General features: G+C 52.6%; 1 protein-coding gene across 8 annotated transcripts in view; it reads left to right on the forward strand.

Annotated features, from left to right (window-relative positions):
- The window catches only part of TMEM273 (transmembrane protein 273), a 30,484-nt gene that overhangs the window by 8,933 nt on the left and 7,564 nt on the right, over positions 1-13,987 (forward strand). For all 8 annotated transcript variants that reach the window (XR_006270889.1, XR_006270890.1, XM_043476840.1 and 5 more), the window contains exons 2-3: positions 11,626-11,679; positions 12,779-12,919. Coding sequence is in view for 6 of the 8 variants with exons in the window: in XM_043476840.1 (XP_043332775.1) it covers positions 11,626-11,679; positions 12,779-12,919 (195 nt within the window). In the remaining 2 variants the exon portion in view is untranslated. The remainder of the gene's footprint in view (positions 1-11,625; positions 11,680-12,778; positions 12,920-13,987) is intronic.

Raw genomic sequence — 13,987 nt, forward strand, 5'->3', positions numbered from 1 at the left:
TGATCTTTTCAAAGAACCAGGTTTTTGTTTCAGTGATTTTCTCTACTCTTTTTGTTTCCAGTCTCTCAGACACACATCCCTGATACTAGACACTCCTGAAGGGAAGTGCCGTGTGAGGTGAAGGCAGGAGGAGCCACCTCAGCAGTGTGTGTGTCTATAGGAATATTCCCCTGTTCCTTGCACCCTGGGTGGGAGCCACAGCTGAGAGGCTCAGAGCTGTTGCTGACCTGGCTAACACACTGATCAGCAGACTTCTTCACTTGCTCTCAAATTAAACCATGCAAGCTTCCTCTGTAAAGTCATGTAAGCATCTCTGTCACACCCAGGCCCTCATTTATCCACCAGAATTGCTTGAACTGCTTCTTTTATTAAATTTGATTCCATTAAATAAGCGGCTAATGGTTCTCAGTAAGATGAACTGGGCTCTCGCTCTCCCTGTTGTCTGAATGAAACAGATGAGCAGCTGGGGGAGTTTTTGCCTGGAACCTGACTGCACCCACCTCAGAGACCTGTGCAAATCCTTGGGCCATGTCATCAAGGAGTTGATGTCCAGGGTTTGAGGTGAAGGACCTAGAACTGGACCCATGGGCTATACCAAGGGACTGGAACACGTGGACATCAGGGCTGTCCCTTATGTTAACCAAATAGTGATTTTCACCAGACTCTGCCAGGACACAAAAAGTACATGATTTCAGGCCCCAATCTGAAGGAGTTGACAGTTCATGGAGAGGACAGTTGCAATGTGTTATGGTAAGTGCTGAGATGAAGGAACAGGGAGGGAACAGAGAGGAGACCTTGAGCCAAACTAGAGTATCCAGGAGGGATTCCTGGAAGAGGAGTTTTCCTGAGAGCAATTTGATTATATCTCTGTCTGACTAAAATCCTTCAGCAGCTTCCTGCTGTTGCCAGGATTGACAAGCATTTATGTGGTCACTGGGCGGGCCTTCCTAGCCCATCATGTGGCCCATCCCAGGGCTCCTGCTCCCCAACCCCAAGAATATCCATCAAGTTCCTGTCCAGTTTCCTGTCCAGTCTCATAATGCCTCTGTTGTGAGATATATGCCACCTGCCACTCCACAACCCCAGGACCCCAGAGATGCTCTTTCCCAGTGCTGTTTCCACGCCTGTTTGGGATCTCACTCCCTGCCACACTGTCACCTCGGTCAGGTCAGGGATCCAATCTTGCCAGCTACCGCTCACCTCATGCCCAGGAACTGCACTTGTTTGAGTTGGTTAGTGCATGAATTAGAGGCTTGGCTTCCAGGAGCCAGTCTGCAGGAAGCGTGAGCAGGGACAGATCTGGTTGGCCCAAGAGGACTGCGGGAAGGCAGTGTGGTCTGGAGAGGAGTGTGAGGTGCAGCCAGGGATGATGGAGGGGTTAGCTGGAGGAGGAGTGTGAGCCTCGGGAGGAAACAGGTCTAACCCTGAGGGCCTTTTCGCAGCCCTGGAAGTAGAGCCGCCCCACCACCTCCCTGATCAGTGTAGCAGGTGAGCTAGTAGTAAGGAGACCACCTAGGAGAGAAGACAGCCTGGATGTACCTTGGGCTTCACCCGCAGGGTCTATGCTGGCTTCTGAGGCCTCGTTACACACTCACACCAGCATTCCCACTGCGTGTGGCCTGAGGTCAGGGTGTGGCCAAGGTGCCTCATCTGTCACAGCTTGTGCTGCAGAAGACGATGTAGGACCAACTGGTTTGAGGCTGTGTGGAGACAGCCCTGGGCAGCTAAGCTGACCCAGAGAAGGTTCTGGAGATGCTCAGAGAGGGCCCCTGAGGCGACCCTGGGGTACGAAGAACAGAGCCCCCCCTTACAGAGCTGTAGATGAGCCCTTGTCACTGAGCCACCCATGACACATTAAGAACCTGTGGTCAGCCTGGAGCCACCGTCCACACTGTGAGCTGGCCTGAGACTCTGAGGAGCCTGGCCGGCTCTGGTTCAAATCCCAGGGCGCGCTTTTTCAGCCGTGTGACATGACACGGCTTTCACCTACTGGGACTTCCCTGGAAGGACGACAGTGGTCCCTAAGAGAGACCTGTGCCCCTACCTGGCTTTAGAGCTCCTCCCCATTTCCCGCCACCAAATCACACACACAAACAAATGCAAGAATTCTTCTTTTTTTTGGTTATGTTAGAAAATCCTTGAAAGTTCCAGAACTGGGTCAGCACAGAGATGTAAGGGAGGGATCTGTGTGTGTGTGCTGAGGGAGTGTGATGGGATGGGGACCACGGCTTGGTGGGGAGCTGTGAACTAGAGACTGAGGGTGGGCTGCTGCTTTTATTTCAATGATCAAGGGCATTCCTATGCAGACCCAACGCCTAGGTAGCTCCACTCCCTCCCTCTGCTTGGTGGTCCAGGGTGGGACGATGTCTTAATGCTGCCCCAGAGTCCATTGGGAAAAGCAGGGCATGGGTTGGTGTGAGGCCCTTGGGGGCGTCAGACTGAGCCAGGCTCCATCCTGAATCCTGGGGATCTGGTCTTCCCAGCAGGTCCAGGTCAAGCCCAGCATCCCCCTGCTCTGTTCAGAAGACCTTGGCAGCCCTTGGGGCCGTAGGCAGGGCTGAGCTTCCGTTTCCAGAAGGTGACCCCTGGCGAGTGGACCACAGGGCCGTGCTGGAGGAAGTCGGTTCAGCCCTGTATGTGGCTTGATCTCTAATCTTTAAATATTTAGGTGTGTGGTGTACCTTGTTTTCTGCAAAGGTTAGAAGCAGCCTTTAAAAAGATAACTATGGTGGAAATGCCTGACACAGACCTTGGCACACAGTATGGCCCAGTGATGGCGACAGACGGCTCAGAGTTGCCAAGCTCCCTGGACTTTCATTGGCTGGGTGTGGCTGTTTCCTTTGCAGCTTCACAGCCCCTTCCTTGAGGGCTAGGCCAGCTGTCATCCCACAGCCCCGCCCCCTGGGCACATGCCCCCTTCCACCAAGTCCCCGAGGACTCCAGAGCGAAGCTTCCCAGAGACTGAAGAGCACACTATGAATATTGCATGAATAATAATAACCCCACCACTTAGCGGTTATGCAACGCTTTCCTCTTCCACAATACTTTACCATCATTAATTAGTTATTCTGCACTGCTTCCAGCCTCCCCTGCTCTCTCTGCAAAGGCGGGCCCTGAGATCGCTCCTGAAGACAGGCTTTCTCTGGTCTGAGGCCCCTATGTTGGTGGGTGGGCCGACCCCCACCTGGAACCCCATAGTCTCTCAGAGGCAACAGCAGAGACCTGAGACCTTGGTGGGGAGGACCTTCTCCTTTCTGATCCAAGTGCCTCTCCAGAGCCCCTCCTGATATGCTCTGTCCCCGCCTGTCCTGCAGCCCTCTGGAAAGCTGAGGACCCTGTGTCAAGCAGTGGCCAAGTGCCCATGGAGGATGGTTCATGCCCACACTTCAGTCTACACCACCCACCTGTGAGGGCATCCTTGCAGTCACAGTCCTTGTGTGGGCAGGCAGGCTTCCTGTGGTCAGCCCCACTGCACAGGGGCCACTGAAATGGGAGCCATGAGGGGCCCATGGCCACTGGCTGAGCAGGGGCAGAAAGGGGACACAGATGTTCTGGTTCCAAGCATCACACCTTCCCATCCACCATGGGGGTATAGGTAGGTTTCATGTCCCCCCAAGAGACATTCAAAGATGGAGAGAACCCATCCACTGGTAAGTGTAGAATTGATTGGGTGTTCCAACTGGGGGGTCCTCTGACCCAGGCTTTCCTGGACATCACTGCCCACCCCAGTGGGCAACCTCAATCTCCTCCCAGCTTCCAAAGCACCTTTGACCCCCTTGAGGATTCAGCAGCTCTTCTGCTGGGGGTGATAGCATTTATGCATCACCACTCCTCACTGAGCATGGCTGGAACTCCCTGTGGCCTGCTACCCCTTTGGGAGCACTCTGAGGGCCTGGAGCACCCTTGGTTCCACCTTGGGCCAGAGCCGGCTCCCTGCCTCCAGCCCCTCCATTAGCCTGGAAGGGTATTGATCAGTTTGGCTTCTGCAGCTGAGTGTTTTAATCCCAGTGTGTGAATCTTTAAGAATTAATTAGCGAAGATTGCTCAGGAAAAATAAAGTGGGCACAAGTTTTGATACCGTCTGGTCACCCACCATTAATGTTTTCCTCTTAATTATGAGGCTATTTCTGGAAGCTGGAGACATTTCCCCTTGTGTTCTGTTGCCTCAGATGGGCTCCTCCATCCTTCTGGTGGCCTTCCGTGGCCTCCTGCTTCTAGGTCCTTCCCAGCTGCCTCTCCTGTCTGCATCCTCTAGAAAGCACTGAGAGCCTCAGTTTACCCATGCCCCCTCACTGCTCTGACCCACTGAGCCACTTTCTTTATTCCCAAGGTTTCGTCCTACTTTTCCTTTTGTTTTTAAATAGTGCTCACTCCTGGACCTTCACGGATGCCCAGGCTGGGTTAGGTCCCCCTTAGTCCTTCTGGATGCTAACGGCTGTATGCTTCTGTGCGTAAGGAAGGACCCCCTGCATGGAATTCCTTACTCACTGCCCATCTTCCAGGAGTCAGGGCCCACTGCAGTCCAGGGCCTGGGAGGTCCTGAGCTGGGTTTGGGAGCGAAAGGTCTTTCTGGTTCAGTGTGCTCTTGCCCTGAATGGGGATCCCTGGAAACCAAGGAGGCATCCCCAGTCTCCCAGGCCCATCGTGGAACCATCTTTGCCTTGTTCTCCTAGATCCTCTGCATTCCTTCTGCTTTCCATCTCTCAAACCTGTGCAGCTTTGCAGGTTTGTGTTCTGCTCAAAGTCTAGGTGCTTTCATAGGAAGAAAGGAATGCCCACAGTTATGGGATAGGAATGACAATGTCCTGTTTACTTGAAGTTTGGCAGCTGCAGCCTCTTTATTGAGATCGGAAAAGGGTATTGAAGAAGAGCAGTTTCAAGGTGGTTTCTAGGTTTGTGAGCCGGGAGCCTGAGGTTCCTGTAAGTCACAGAATGTCAGAGGAAGGCCATAGACCCCAGGGCAAAGCCAGCAGCCACTGGGAGCAGGGGCCACTGAATAACCCAGACCAACTCACAGTCCTCTGGCATCCTGCTCAGGAGAGGACTAGAGCCTCCATCCTGTGTTAGGGTTTCACATGTCTAATTTCTAGCATCTCACAGCCCCGGGGAGGGGCAAAAGGGCCAGGGCCACTGACCTGGTTTTTCTGAGAAGAAGACCCATCTGTGAGCTCTGAGGAGAGACGGGATTGCCAGCGTCCCCCAAACCAGCGCAATTAGAGAAGTGTGCCCTGAACCCTACTGGGACCCCAGGGTCAGCTTCCACTGCAGGAAGGGTTTGGGACAAACGGATGAAAGAAAGCTGTCTGAGTGAGTCCTTTCTATGTGTCAGGGCCCATGTTCAGCTGAGAAGAGTGAGGTCCAGGCTCTTTCCAGGATGTGAAGCATAATGGGAGCATCCCCTCTCACTCTGCACTTCCACTCCCCTTTCTAATCCTCTCTCCTAGTGGGATCTGGCTGTGTGGTACTTGGACCAGGGCCTCAGGTGTATCCACAGCAATAGCAGCCACATGTCCCATCTGTGTTCCACACATGGTCCACAGGTATTCCTGGTCTCAGAGTCATAGGAGCAATGCTGTTACACGATCTATTTCTCTGTGGCTGAATTTTACTTCCTCCTGAGCCCTTATTATTATCACTCAGTACTGTAAACTTGATCTTATCACACAAGCCACTTCTGGTTTAACAGTAATTTCGGGGAATCTTCCCCGTCAGTTCGAGATTCTCCCCTTTCACCTTCCTCTTGCACCTCCCTGGAGGAGAAACTAAGCTCCGAGGAGTCTGACATATCATCCTGGGCCCGGGGAGGAACTGGGGCTAGGAAGGGTGTCCTTCATGCCCTAGAGCATTCTGCGGGACGGTACAGACAGGGCAGGGGCAGATATGTGACGAGGTTGCAGCGAGATCCTGAGCCAGCTGAGAGCAGGGGACTTCCAGAGGGTGGCTTTGTGCTATGTCTTGCAGGATAAGTAAGAGCTTTCCATGGAGACAAGAAAGGTATTGCATCAAATGGCAGCATGTGCAAAGGCCCAGAGGCACATCGGTTTGCTTAGCTGGTGGATCATAGTTGGGCTTATCTGAGGCTGTCTCATGAGCTCCTGGTTCACAGACAGCACTCTCTGCTGTGTGAAGGACCTGCCACCTCAGTCATCAGGATGTTTGCAGATGACACTTACTTAGCTCAGTTTAGACTATAAGATAAAAAAGGTGTTTCCTTACTGAGGTGACTAAGAAGTCAAGAAGAGGAGCTTCAGGCACAGCTGGTTTCAGGGGCTCAAAACCTGTCTTAGATTTGGTCTTAGCCTAACCTTTCTGGTGGCTCAGTCAGTAAGAGTCTGCCTGCAAGGCAGGAGACCAGAGTTCACTTGATGGGTTGGGAAGATCCCCTGGAGAAGGAAATGGCAACCCACTGTGCCTGGGAAATCCCATGGACAGAAGAACCTGGTGGGCTGTATAGTCCATGGTGTCGCAAGAGTCAGACAGGACTTAACGACGAAACCTAAACCTAGCATGACCCTATTCAGTGGGGGTTTCAGTCTCAGCAGGTTCCCTCTAGCCTGTGGGTCTCCCTCAACCCCAAAGTTACCAATTCCAGAAGGCATTCTTCATTCTCAGTATTTTCCACAAAGTCCCAGGGTTGAGTCTTACTGACCTGAGTCGGATTACCTCTTGACCAGTCACTGCTCACTGGAAGATGTCATATCTGACTAATCAGGATGGTTCACATGTCCATCCTGGGACCAGCCTCAAGGGAATCACAGGCAGGTGTTTCCCCAAAAGAAAGCTAAGGTGTTGCCTGCAGCCAAAGGGCCAGGAAATGGAGGGACCACGTGGCAAGTTTTCACCCCACACACTCCTGTTGAGACTTCCTCCAGCTCCTGGGGACGCAGGTTTGCAGGAAGATGCTGAACATCTCCCGCAGCAGTCTCATCTTTTCTTCAGTGTCAGTCTTGTCTGTCCATCACTGTGTGAGCTCCTTCATGGGGGGGCCAGGGTCTTTTGTCCAAGAGCACTTGGATCCCCCTGGTCACCAGGGCCATGAGGAGCACACCAAAGGTACTTCATTCCTATGTGTGTACTCTGTTAGGAGAGGATAGATGTCTTTTCTAGTTATGAGACTCCTTCCTTGGGCCGAGAACATTGGAATTTATGTGATCTAAAGTTAGGAGCCATTCTGTAATATTTAAGTTTCAAGATGAAAATGGCCAGGCATCAATTGACAAACACTTAGGGCAGCCTCTCCCTATTTTTAGTCCAGATACTTATAGAACGACATCTGCGTGCACGCACGCCCACTGCCCCACAACTGGAAACACACAGCTTGATTCTGCCCAAATAAGGGTGGTGAAGAGGGCCAGCTCCCAGGAAGGGTGGACCCAACAGGTGTGGGCAGCTCGGGAGGTCTGGATGATGGGGATGGGCTCTCAGGGGTCAGATTCCAGCTGAGATGGAGCAGGCCACCCCGTGCCTCCCACTCACTCCCCGGAGCAGCCTTGCCTCTTTCTTCCTCTGAGCTAACCTCCCGGTCCTGGAGGAGGGGGAGCCAAGGAGCCTCCAGGCCTCAGGACTATTTACTTTTGCAGGAGATTCCTTCCTGTTGGGAAACCACTTGTAGAGAACAGATTGTGCTCTGTATCGGGGAAGGGCTGCAGAGAAGGGGCGGGACACTGGCTGTTTTGCAGGGAGGGCTGGGGTATCAGGTCTCTGTCAGCTGCCTGTCCAAAGGGGGCCTGGGAGGAAGAGCCACTCGACTCAGAGCTGCAATGGTGTCTTTGTACATCTTAGAAAAAGTCACCATCTTCTGGGCAGGCATAGCCTCAGGTGAGTGGTTTGGTGAGAGTGCCGGGGTGCAGGGCTGGACCTGAGCGTGTTGGGGACCATGTGGGTAGAGGCCCTGGAGCCTCACAGGCCCATCTAGAGGCAGTGCCCCTACTCTCTGCTCTGCTGTTGCTGCTGTTTAGTCGCTAAGTCACGTCCGACTCTGCACACCAGCAAAAGCTGCGCCCCAGGACCTTGGCTCCTGCACTCTGACCTGGCTGTGTAGACAGTCCTAGTGCAGTGTTGACTGTCAAGCCAGATTTGGGCAGCACTGTGCCTGCCAATGCAAGAGACATGAGAGATGGGGTTCAATCCCTGGTCAGGAAAATCCCCTGGAGGAGGGTGTGGCAACCCACTCCAGTATTCTGGCCTGGAGAATCCCAAGGACAGAGGAGCCTGGCAGGCTACAGTCCATAGGGTTGCAAGGAGTTGGACATGACTGAAGTGACTTAGCACGTATGCACGCATGTGCCTACTACAGCCATGTGAATCTACCAGTCAGAGGGTCCCTGTGTGCCCCCTGGGACACCAGCCTTGGTTCAGTCAGCCCCTGCTCAACCCCCTTGAACTCTCCCCTGGTTTTGAGAGACTGTTTTCTGGATACTAAGCTGCCAATTCATGTTTGCATGAGAGAACCCAGAGAATTTCAGTAAAGAAAATGTGGTGTGGCTTCCTCTGTGTCTCTGACAGACCTGAAGCAGGAGCAGTCAGGAGGCCTCTGGCTGTGCTCGCAGACCAGCAATCCATCCTCCAGCTACCTTGCAGAGCCAGGGGAAATCATCCCTGGGGGTTTGCAGGGGTCTACAGTGCAGGAGGTGATGATCTTGGCAGGAGGCGGGGGTAGGGGTGGCTGATATAAGTGTGGTTCTGACAGGTCCTCACCAAGGGCTCTTAGAATGCAAGGCTGAGATCCTGAGCACAGGAGGAGGGCAGCTTGGAGGATTTCCCTCCCGGAGGAGGGAAAAGGCTGCCGCCAAGTGGCCATCTGGATGGCTAGCAGGAATTACTGAGATGGGAGATGGCTGATGCACTCTTGGGGTTTGGCACCGGCAGCTGTCTGAGCTGCAGCCCCAGGGAGGGCACTCACTCAGTCTCTGACCTTGGATTTCACTCCGTCCCTGAGGCCCAGGGAGCCTGTTTGGGGTCAGGGACTAGGAGCAGCCTCCTCTCTTGGGGTGGACCCAGGAGAGAGTATGGAGGGAGGGGTCTAAGGAGCCTGAGACTGTGGGGGTGAGAGTGGGAGCTGAGCTGAGCCAGGGACCCCTGAGGGGCAGAAAGACTGGAGCATTCAGGAGGATGCATTTGCTGGGCAGACTGATGAAGGATACTGGGCAACCTGATGAGGACTGGGGGCCTGGTGCTGCTGGGGAGGCCAGGGCCAGGCTTTTTTGGACACTAGGCGTTCTTTCTCTCTTTCCTTCTCTGCCTGCTCATCAGCAGTCTGAGCTTCTCTGGCAGAGTGTTTGTGTGTGTCCCTCTGTCTCCATGTGTCCTTGTGTCTCTCTGACTCTTTCCACCTTTCCACTCTTTCTGATCTATGTCCTTTCTTCTTTCCCTGTTCAAGTTTCATTTCAGGCTCATGTAAAGATTTTTTGCTGCGTGATGGTCATGCAGAGCCGTGGTCACCAGGAGCAGACCCCTGGGGGAGGACCCAGGAGAAATGTCTGTGTCTGAGGGGGCAGGGGGAGAGGCTGGCCCTTAGTGGACATGGCCCCACACACTGATGCCTGCCTCCCCTGACCCTTGTCTTCTGTCCAGCAAAGGCCGCGTGGGGTAGATGTGTTGGAAAGGCCCCCTGGTGAGCATGCAGCCACACCAGTCAGGGTTTCCAGCATCAGCCCAGAAGTCAGTTCCATTCAGTGACTCTAGCAGCCTAGCCCAACCGTGTGTGACATACAAGGCTTTGTCCAATCCCTGGAAAGGTTTTCAACCTGGCTAGAGTGGCAGGATTAATGTGAAGAATAAATGTAAAGAAACAATGAAGCTCAGGGGGGACTTCAAAGAACTGATAGAACCAGGGTCATATTGTGTTCTGTGGTGTCTGTGGTATGTGAGTGAGTGGATGGGGCCCGTGTGGGCCCATCAGTGACAGAAGTCACCAGATTTCCAAGAAGACTAGTGACTAGAGCAAGGCTGTGTACCTTTGCTTCAGAGTCCTCCAGCTTTTTCATCACCAGGTGAGGCCATCAGAAAACCCCTAAAGTCTATTACAATGGTCCCTTCCCCATCAGTGCACTCAGAGAAGATGTCCTCTGTAGAGTGTCTGCCCAACCCCTAGGCAGCACTGAGCGTGGTCACATGGACGTCTTGTCACTTTGGTGACCAAGCAGCCACCGTTGGCCCTCCATGAGGTCAGGAGTCAGAAGGTGGACTTCTCTTGGAGCTAAGTTGGGGAAGATGTGGTCCCTCTCAATGAAGTCAGCTGCTCCCTTTTAGGACCAACAGGGATTTCTGACTTTGCCTGGAAGTTTGAGCCTAAGAGTTGAGTTTGGGTCTCACCACCCACCTGCCCTGTCTCAGCCCTCCAGTCCTCGGTCTTGATGGTTTTGGCATCATTCTATTAGTTAGCTGCCTGGGATTTGAGTTCTCAGGGCATCATGGGACTTTGGGTTAAGGTGGCAGGGCTGCCACTTTCCACTTCTCTTTGGCCCTTGGGTGCATCCTCAATTTTTCAGTGCTGGATTCCTCACTCATCAAATGGTAGCAATGACAGTGCCTGTCTCACAGAGCTCTTGTTCTGAATATTGAATGTATTAATGCAAGTGCTATCTCTACTATCTGCCTCAGAGTAAGGAGTCAGTTAATGTACACTTTCCAAGGCCCGTGGGTCAATCCTAGCTCTTCTAGAGCCCATCTTCAGGGACCAAGGCCCTGCTTGTGAGTCACATCTCCTATCTTAAGGTTTCAAGTCTAGGCTAGAAGAGTGAGCCCCCCTGCAGCATGCTCTGTTACCATGATTCATTCATTCATCAAATGTCTATTAATGCCTCCTGTGGCCAGACACTGTGTCAAATGCTGGGGATAAAGCACTCCCCAGGGAGCCACTCAGCCTAGGGGGAAGACCAGCCAGGAGACCCATCGGTGGGTGAATAGTTGAGAAGCTCTGAGGACAGTGCCTGGCACACAGCAATGCTATATAATGTTCTTAAGTAAATGGTGTGGTCAGTTACAATGCGTAGGTACAGCCACTGTGAAGCACCCAGAAGGGCAGCTAAGCCAGGTGTGGGGTGTCAGGAGAAAGTGACACAGAACCAAGATGAGGTAAAGAAGGAAGAGGGGAGAAGATAGAGCTGGGCAAAGGATATGAATCAAAGGCAGCTGGTCCTGGCCTTGGTAGGGAACTGGAATCAATCAGTCTGGCCAGAGTGAGAGGGTTCTTGGGAGTGAGAAAGAGACTAGAGAGGCAGGCAGGGATCCCAGTGTGGGTCTTAGAAACCATGTTAAAGAGCTGGTTTAACTTACAGCTAAAAAAAACTGTTAACCTAAAAAAAAAGATCTTTTATAAAGCGAATGAAATAAAAAGCAGTCTTCTAATGGGATTAAGAGGATCTGGTTTAACTTAACTCAGTACACTCTCATTCCTGCTTTGGCACAGGTTCTGACATCCCAGCAAAGCTCCCGGACACTGTGACAATCAGGAACCACCTCTGTGCTCCTGCATGTGGTGGCTGAATAGGAGGTTTCCTGTGGCAGACTTCCCCAGACCTACTGGAGTGGATGGTTGGGGACAGGGCTTTGGCCTGAGACTCCCAGCCTGATCTTGGCCAGCAGTTCTGTTCTAACCAGAATTTGGGATTTTTGTCTTTGCAGATGTTGGGGCCGCTCAAGTGTTAGCAACAGGCAAGACTGCTGGAGCTGAAACTGGTAGGTGGCTGCCCAGTGGATTCTGGATGCAGGGCTGAGGGGCAGGAGGAGGCACTCCAAAATGCATGGGCAGGTGGGGCATCTTGGTACCCGTTTCCTCCCAGTCATCATGGAACCAGGGCAGTGTTCACCCCCAGACCTGTCTGAGAGGCTAACATGGCCTTATCCTGGGGGCATGAGACTGAATAAGAGCCTGTCCTCAAAGGGGACATGAGTCATCAGGGCCACCTCTGCCCACTCTCTGTGAGATGAACAGCCTTGCACTGCAGTCGTGAGCCCCCAGATAGCAGGCTCTGCCCTGGCCAGTGCCTCCCTCCACTTGCACCATCCCAGCCTCTCTCTAACTCAGAGTTCAGCTCTCCAGGTATGGTACACCTTCCATGTCATCTCCTCTGGGAAGACTGTCAGTTTCCACATCAGCCCACCTTGTCACTCGGCATTCGAGTGAGCTCTTGTCTTCCGCTGCTGACTGCGGGCCCCTTAGGATGGAGTCAGGGACTCATTCAATTGTCGTCAGCACTCGCCAGAGCAGGCAATCGGCATACACATGGGTGAACTGATGCAGGGATAAGTGAGGATGACTGCAAGAAGACAGAGAAAGGAACCACAAGCCACTTGGGAATGATCCCCACAGCTGAAGGGACCAGGGTTGGAGTTCCAGGAAGAGGAGATGCAGTGTGGGTGGAGGGGTAGGGAAGGAGCATGTTCCCAGGAGACTGGAAAATTAGGCTGGCCTCAGTGGGTTGGGACTTCTCAGGTGGCTCAGTGGTAAAGAATCTGCCTGTCAATGTAAGAGACGTGGGTTCAACTCCTGGGTCGTGAAGATACCTTGGGGGAGGAAATGGCAACCCACTCCAGTGTTCTTGCCTGGCAAATTCCATGGACAGAGGAGCCTGGTGGGCTACATTCCATGGAGTTGTAAAAGAGTTGGACACAACTGAGCAACTGAACACACATGCATGCAGCAGGTTGGACTGTGTAATGTAAAGGTCCAAGTATTTGCCTTTGGACTTCATTCCGATGTAAAAGGAGGTATGGAAGACTTTTGCTGGGTGATGACTGATTAAAGCCCCTTGTTCAATTCCTCCCTGCCCTCCAGATATCAAATATGCCATCATCGGGACTGCTGTGGGCATCGCCATATCAGCTGGCTTCCTGGCCCTGAAGTTCTGCATGATCAGGAAGCACATGTTTGATAACGATTCCTCTGACCTGAGAAGCACAAACGTAGGCTTCAACGGTAAGGAAACAGTGATGCTCAACCCTGGTTCTGCCCTTTCCTGAGACAAGACGTATTCTGACCAGTTATCCGGTGTGAGGCTCTGAGGGTAAAACTGGCTGTAGAGAGAATAAAAAACATGGACCGAAAAGAAATGCAGTGACCTCTCTGTGTCTCTGTCTCTCTCTGCTTCTGTCTCTCTGTACTTTTCCATTTAGTCATTCTTGATATTCTTAAGAATCAACTTTCTTGGAGAAATGTGGGGAAGGGAGCTGAGTTGGCTTCTGACTGAAATTTCTTTTCTTTTACCCAAATGATGTGATGAGATGAAATCAATCCCAGGAAGTGGTGAGGCTGCTCCTGGCATGGGTGGGTGGCGGGAGGTGTGGCCGGCACTGATGACCTGGGCCAAGTTGCACTTTTTTCCCCATAAATTGGGCAAGCCCTGCACTAAGTGGAGTTGTCTCCTCATGACCCAAGCAGAGTTGGGTTTATGAGCGCCCAGCGTGGTTCTCCACACCCTGTGGCAGCTGTGGAGATCCGGGTCCTTAGGTAGATGCTGAACACTCAATGAGTTTCAGTAGCAAAATACAACATTGATTTGCACCCCTTGTCTCTCAAGGGGGAACCTGCAAAATCCATCCCCCATATGACTGCTTAATGGGATGATAATGTAGTTTCCAGAGGATAAGGAGGAGGGACCCTCACCATGTCTCTTGAAAATGTGATTGTTATCTGTGAAGATACCCAAAAGGGGAGACAGGGCAAGGAGGAGACTGCATTTGGGGGCCCACAGTGTGTCCAACTGCACAGGGAACTTAATCGGTCATAGTTCACTTGCCATTGATTTTGTATCCCTAGGAATAAGGGGAAAGAGAAAATAGTCTCTTAGCACGCTAAAAGACATTCTAGATCTCTTAAGGGTGAGAGGGCCCAGGATCCTCAAGGAGGGAGGAGGTGAGGAACAACTGGCCAGGGGGGTAGGGGGTCTATTTCTAGGGAAGCCTCAGTTTCACCCGGGTGCTGAGCTGGGGGGCTCGGTGAGGGACTGGATAGAGGAGCTTCAGCAGTGCCACTGGGGAGGGGGCA

Source organism: Cervus canadensis, chromosome 8 (genome assembly GCF_019320065.1).
Source record: "Cervus canadensis isolate Bull #8, Minnesota chromosome 8, ASM1932006v1, whole genome shotgun sequence".
In the NCBI taxonomy this organism is placed as follows: Eukaryota; Metazoa; Chordata; class Mammalia; order Artiodactyla; family Cervidae; genus Cervus; species Cervus canadensis.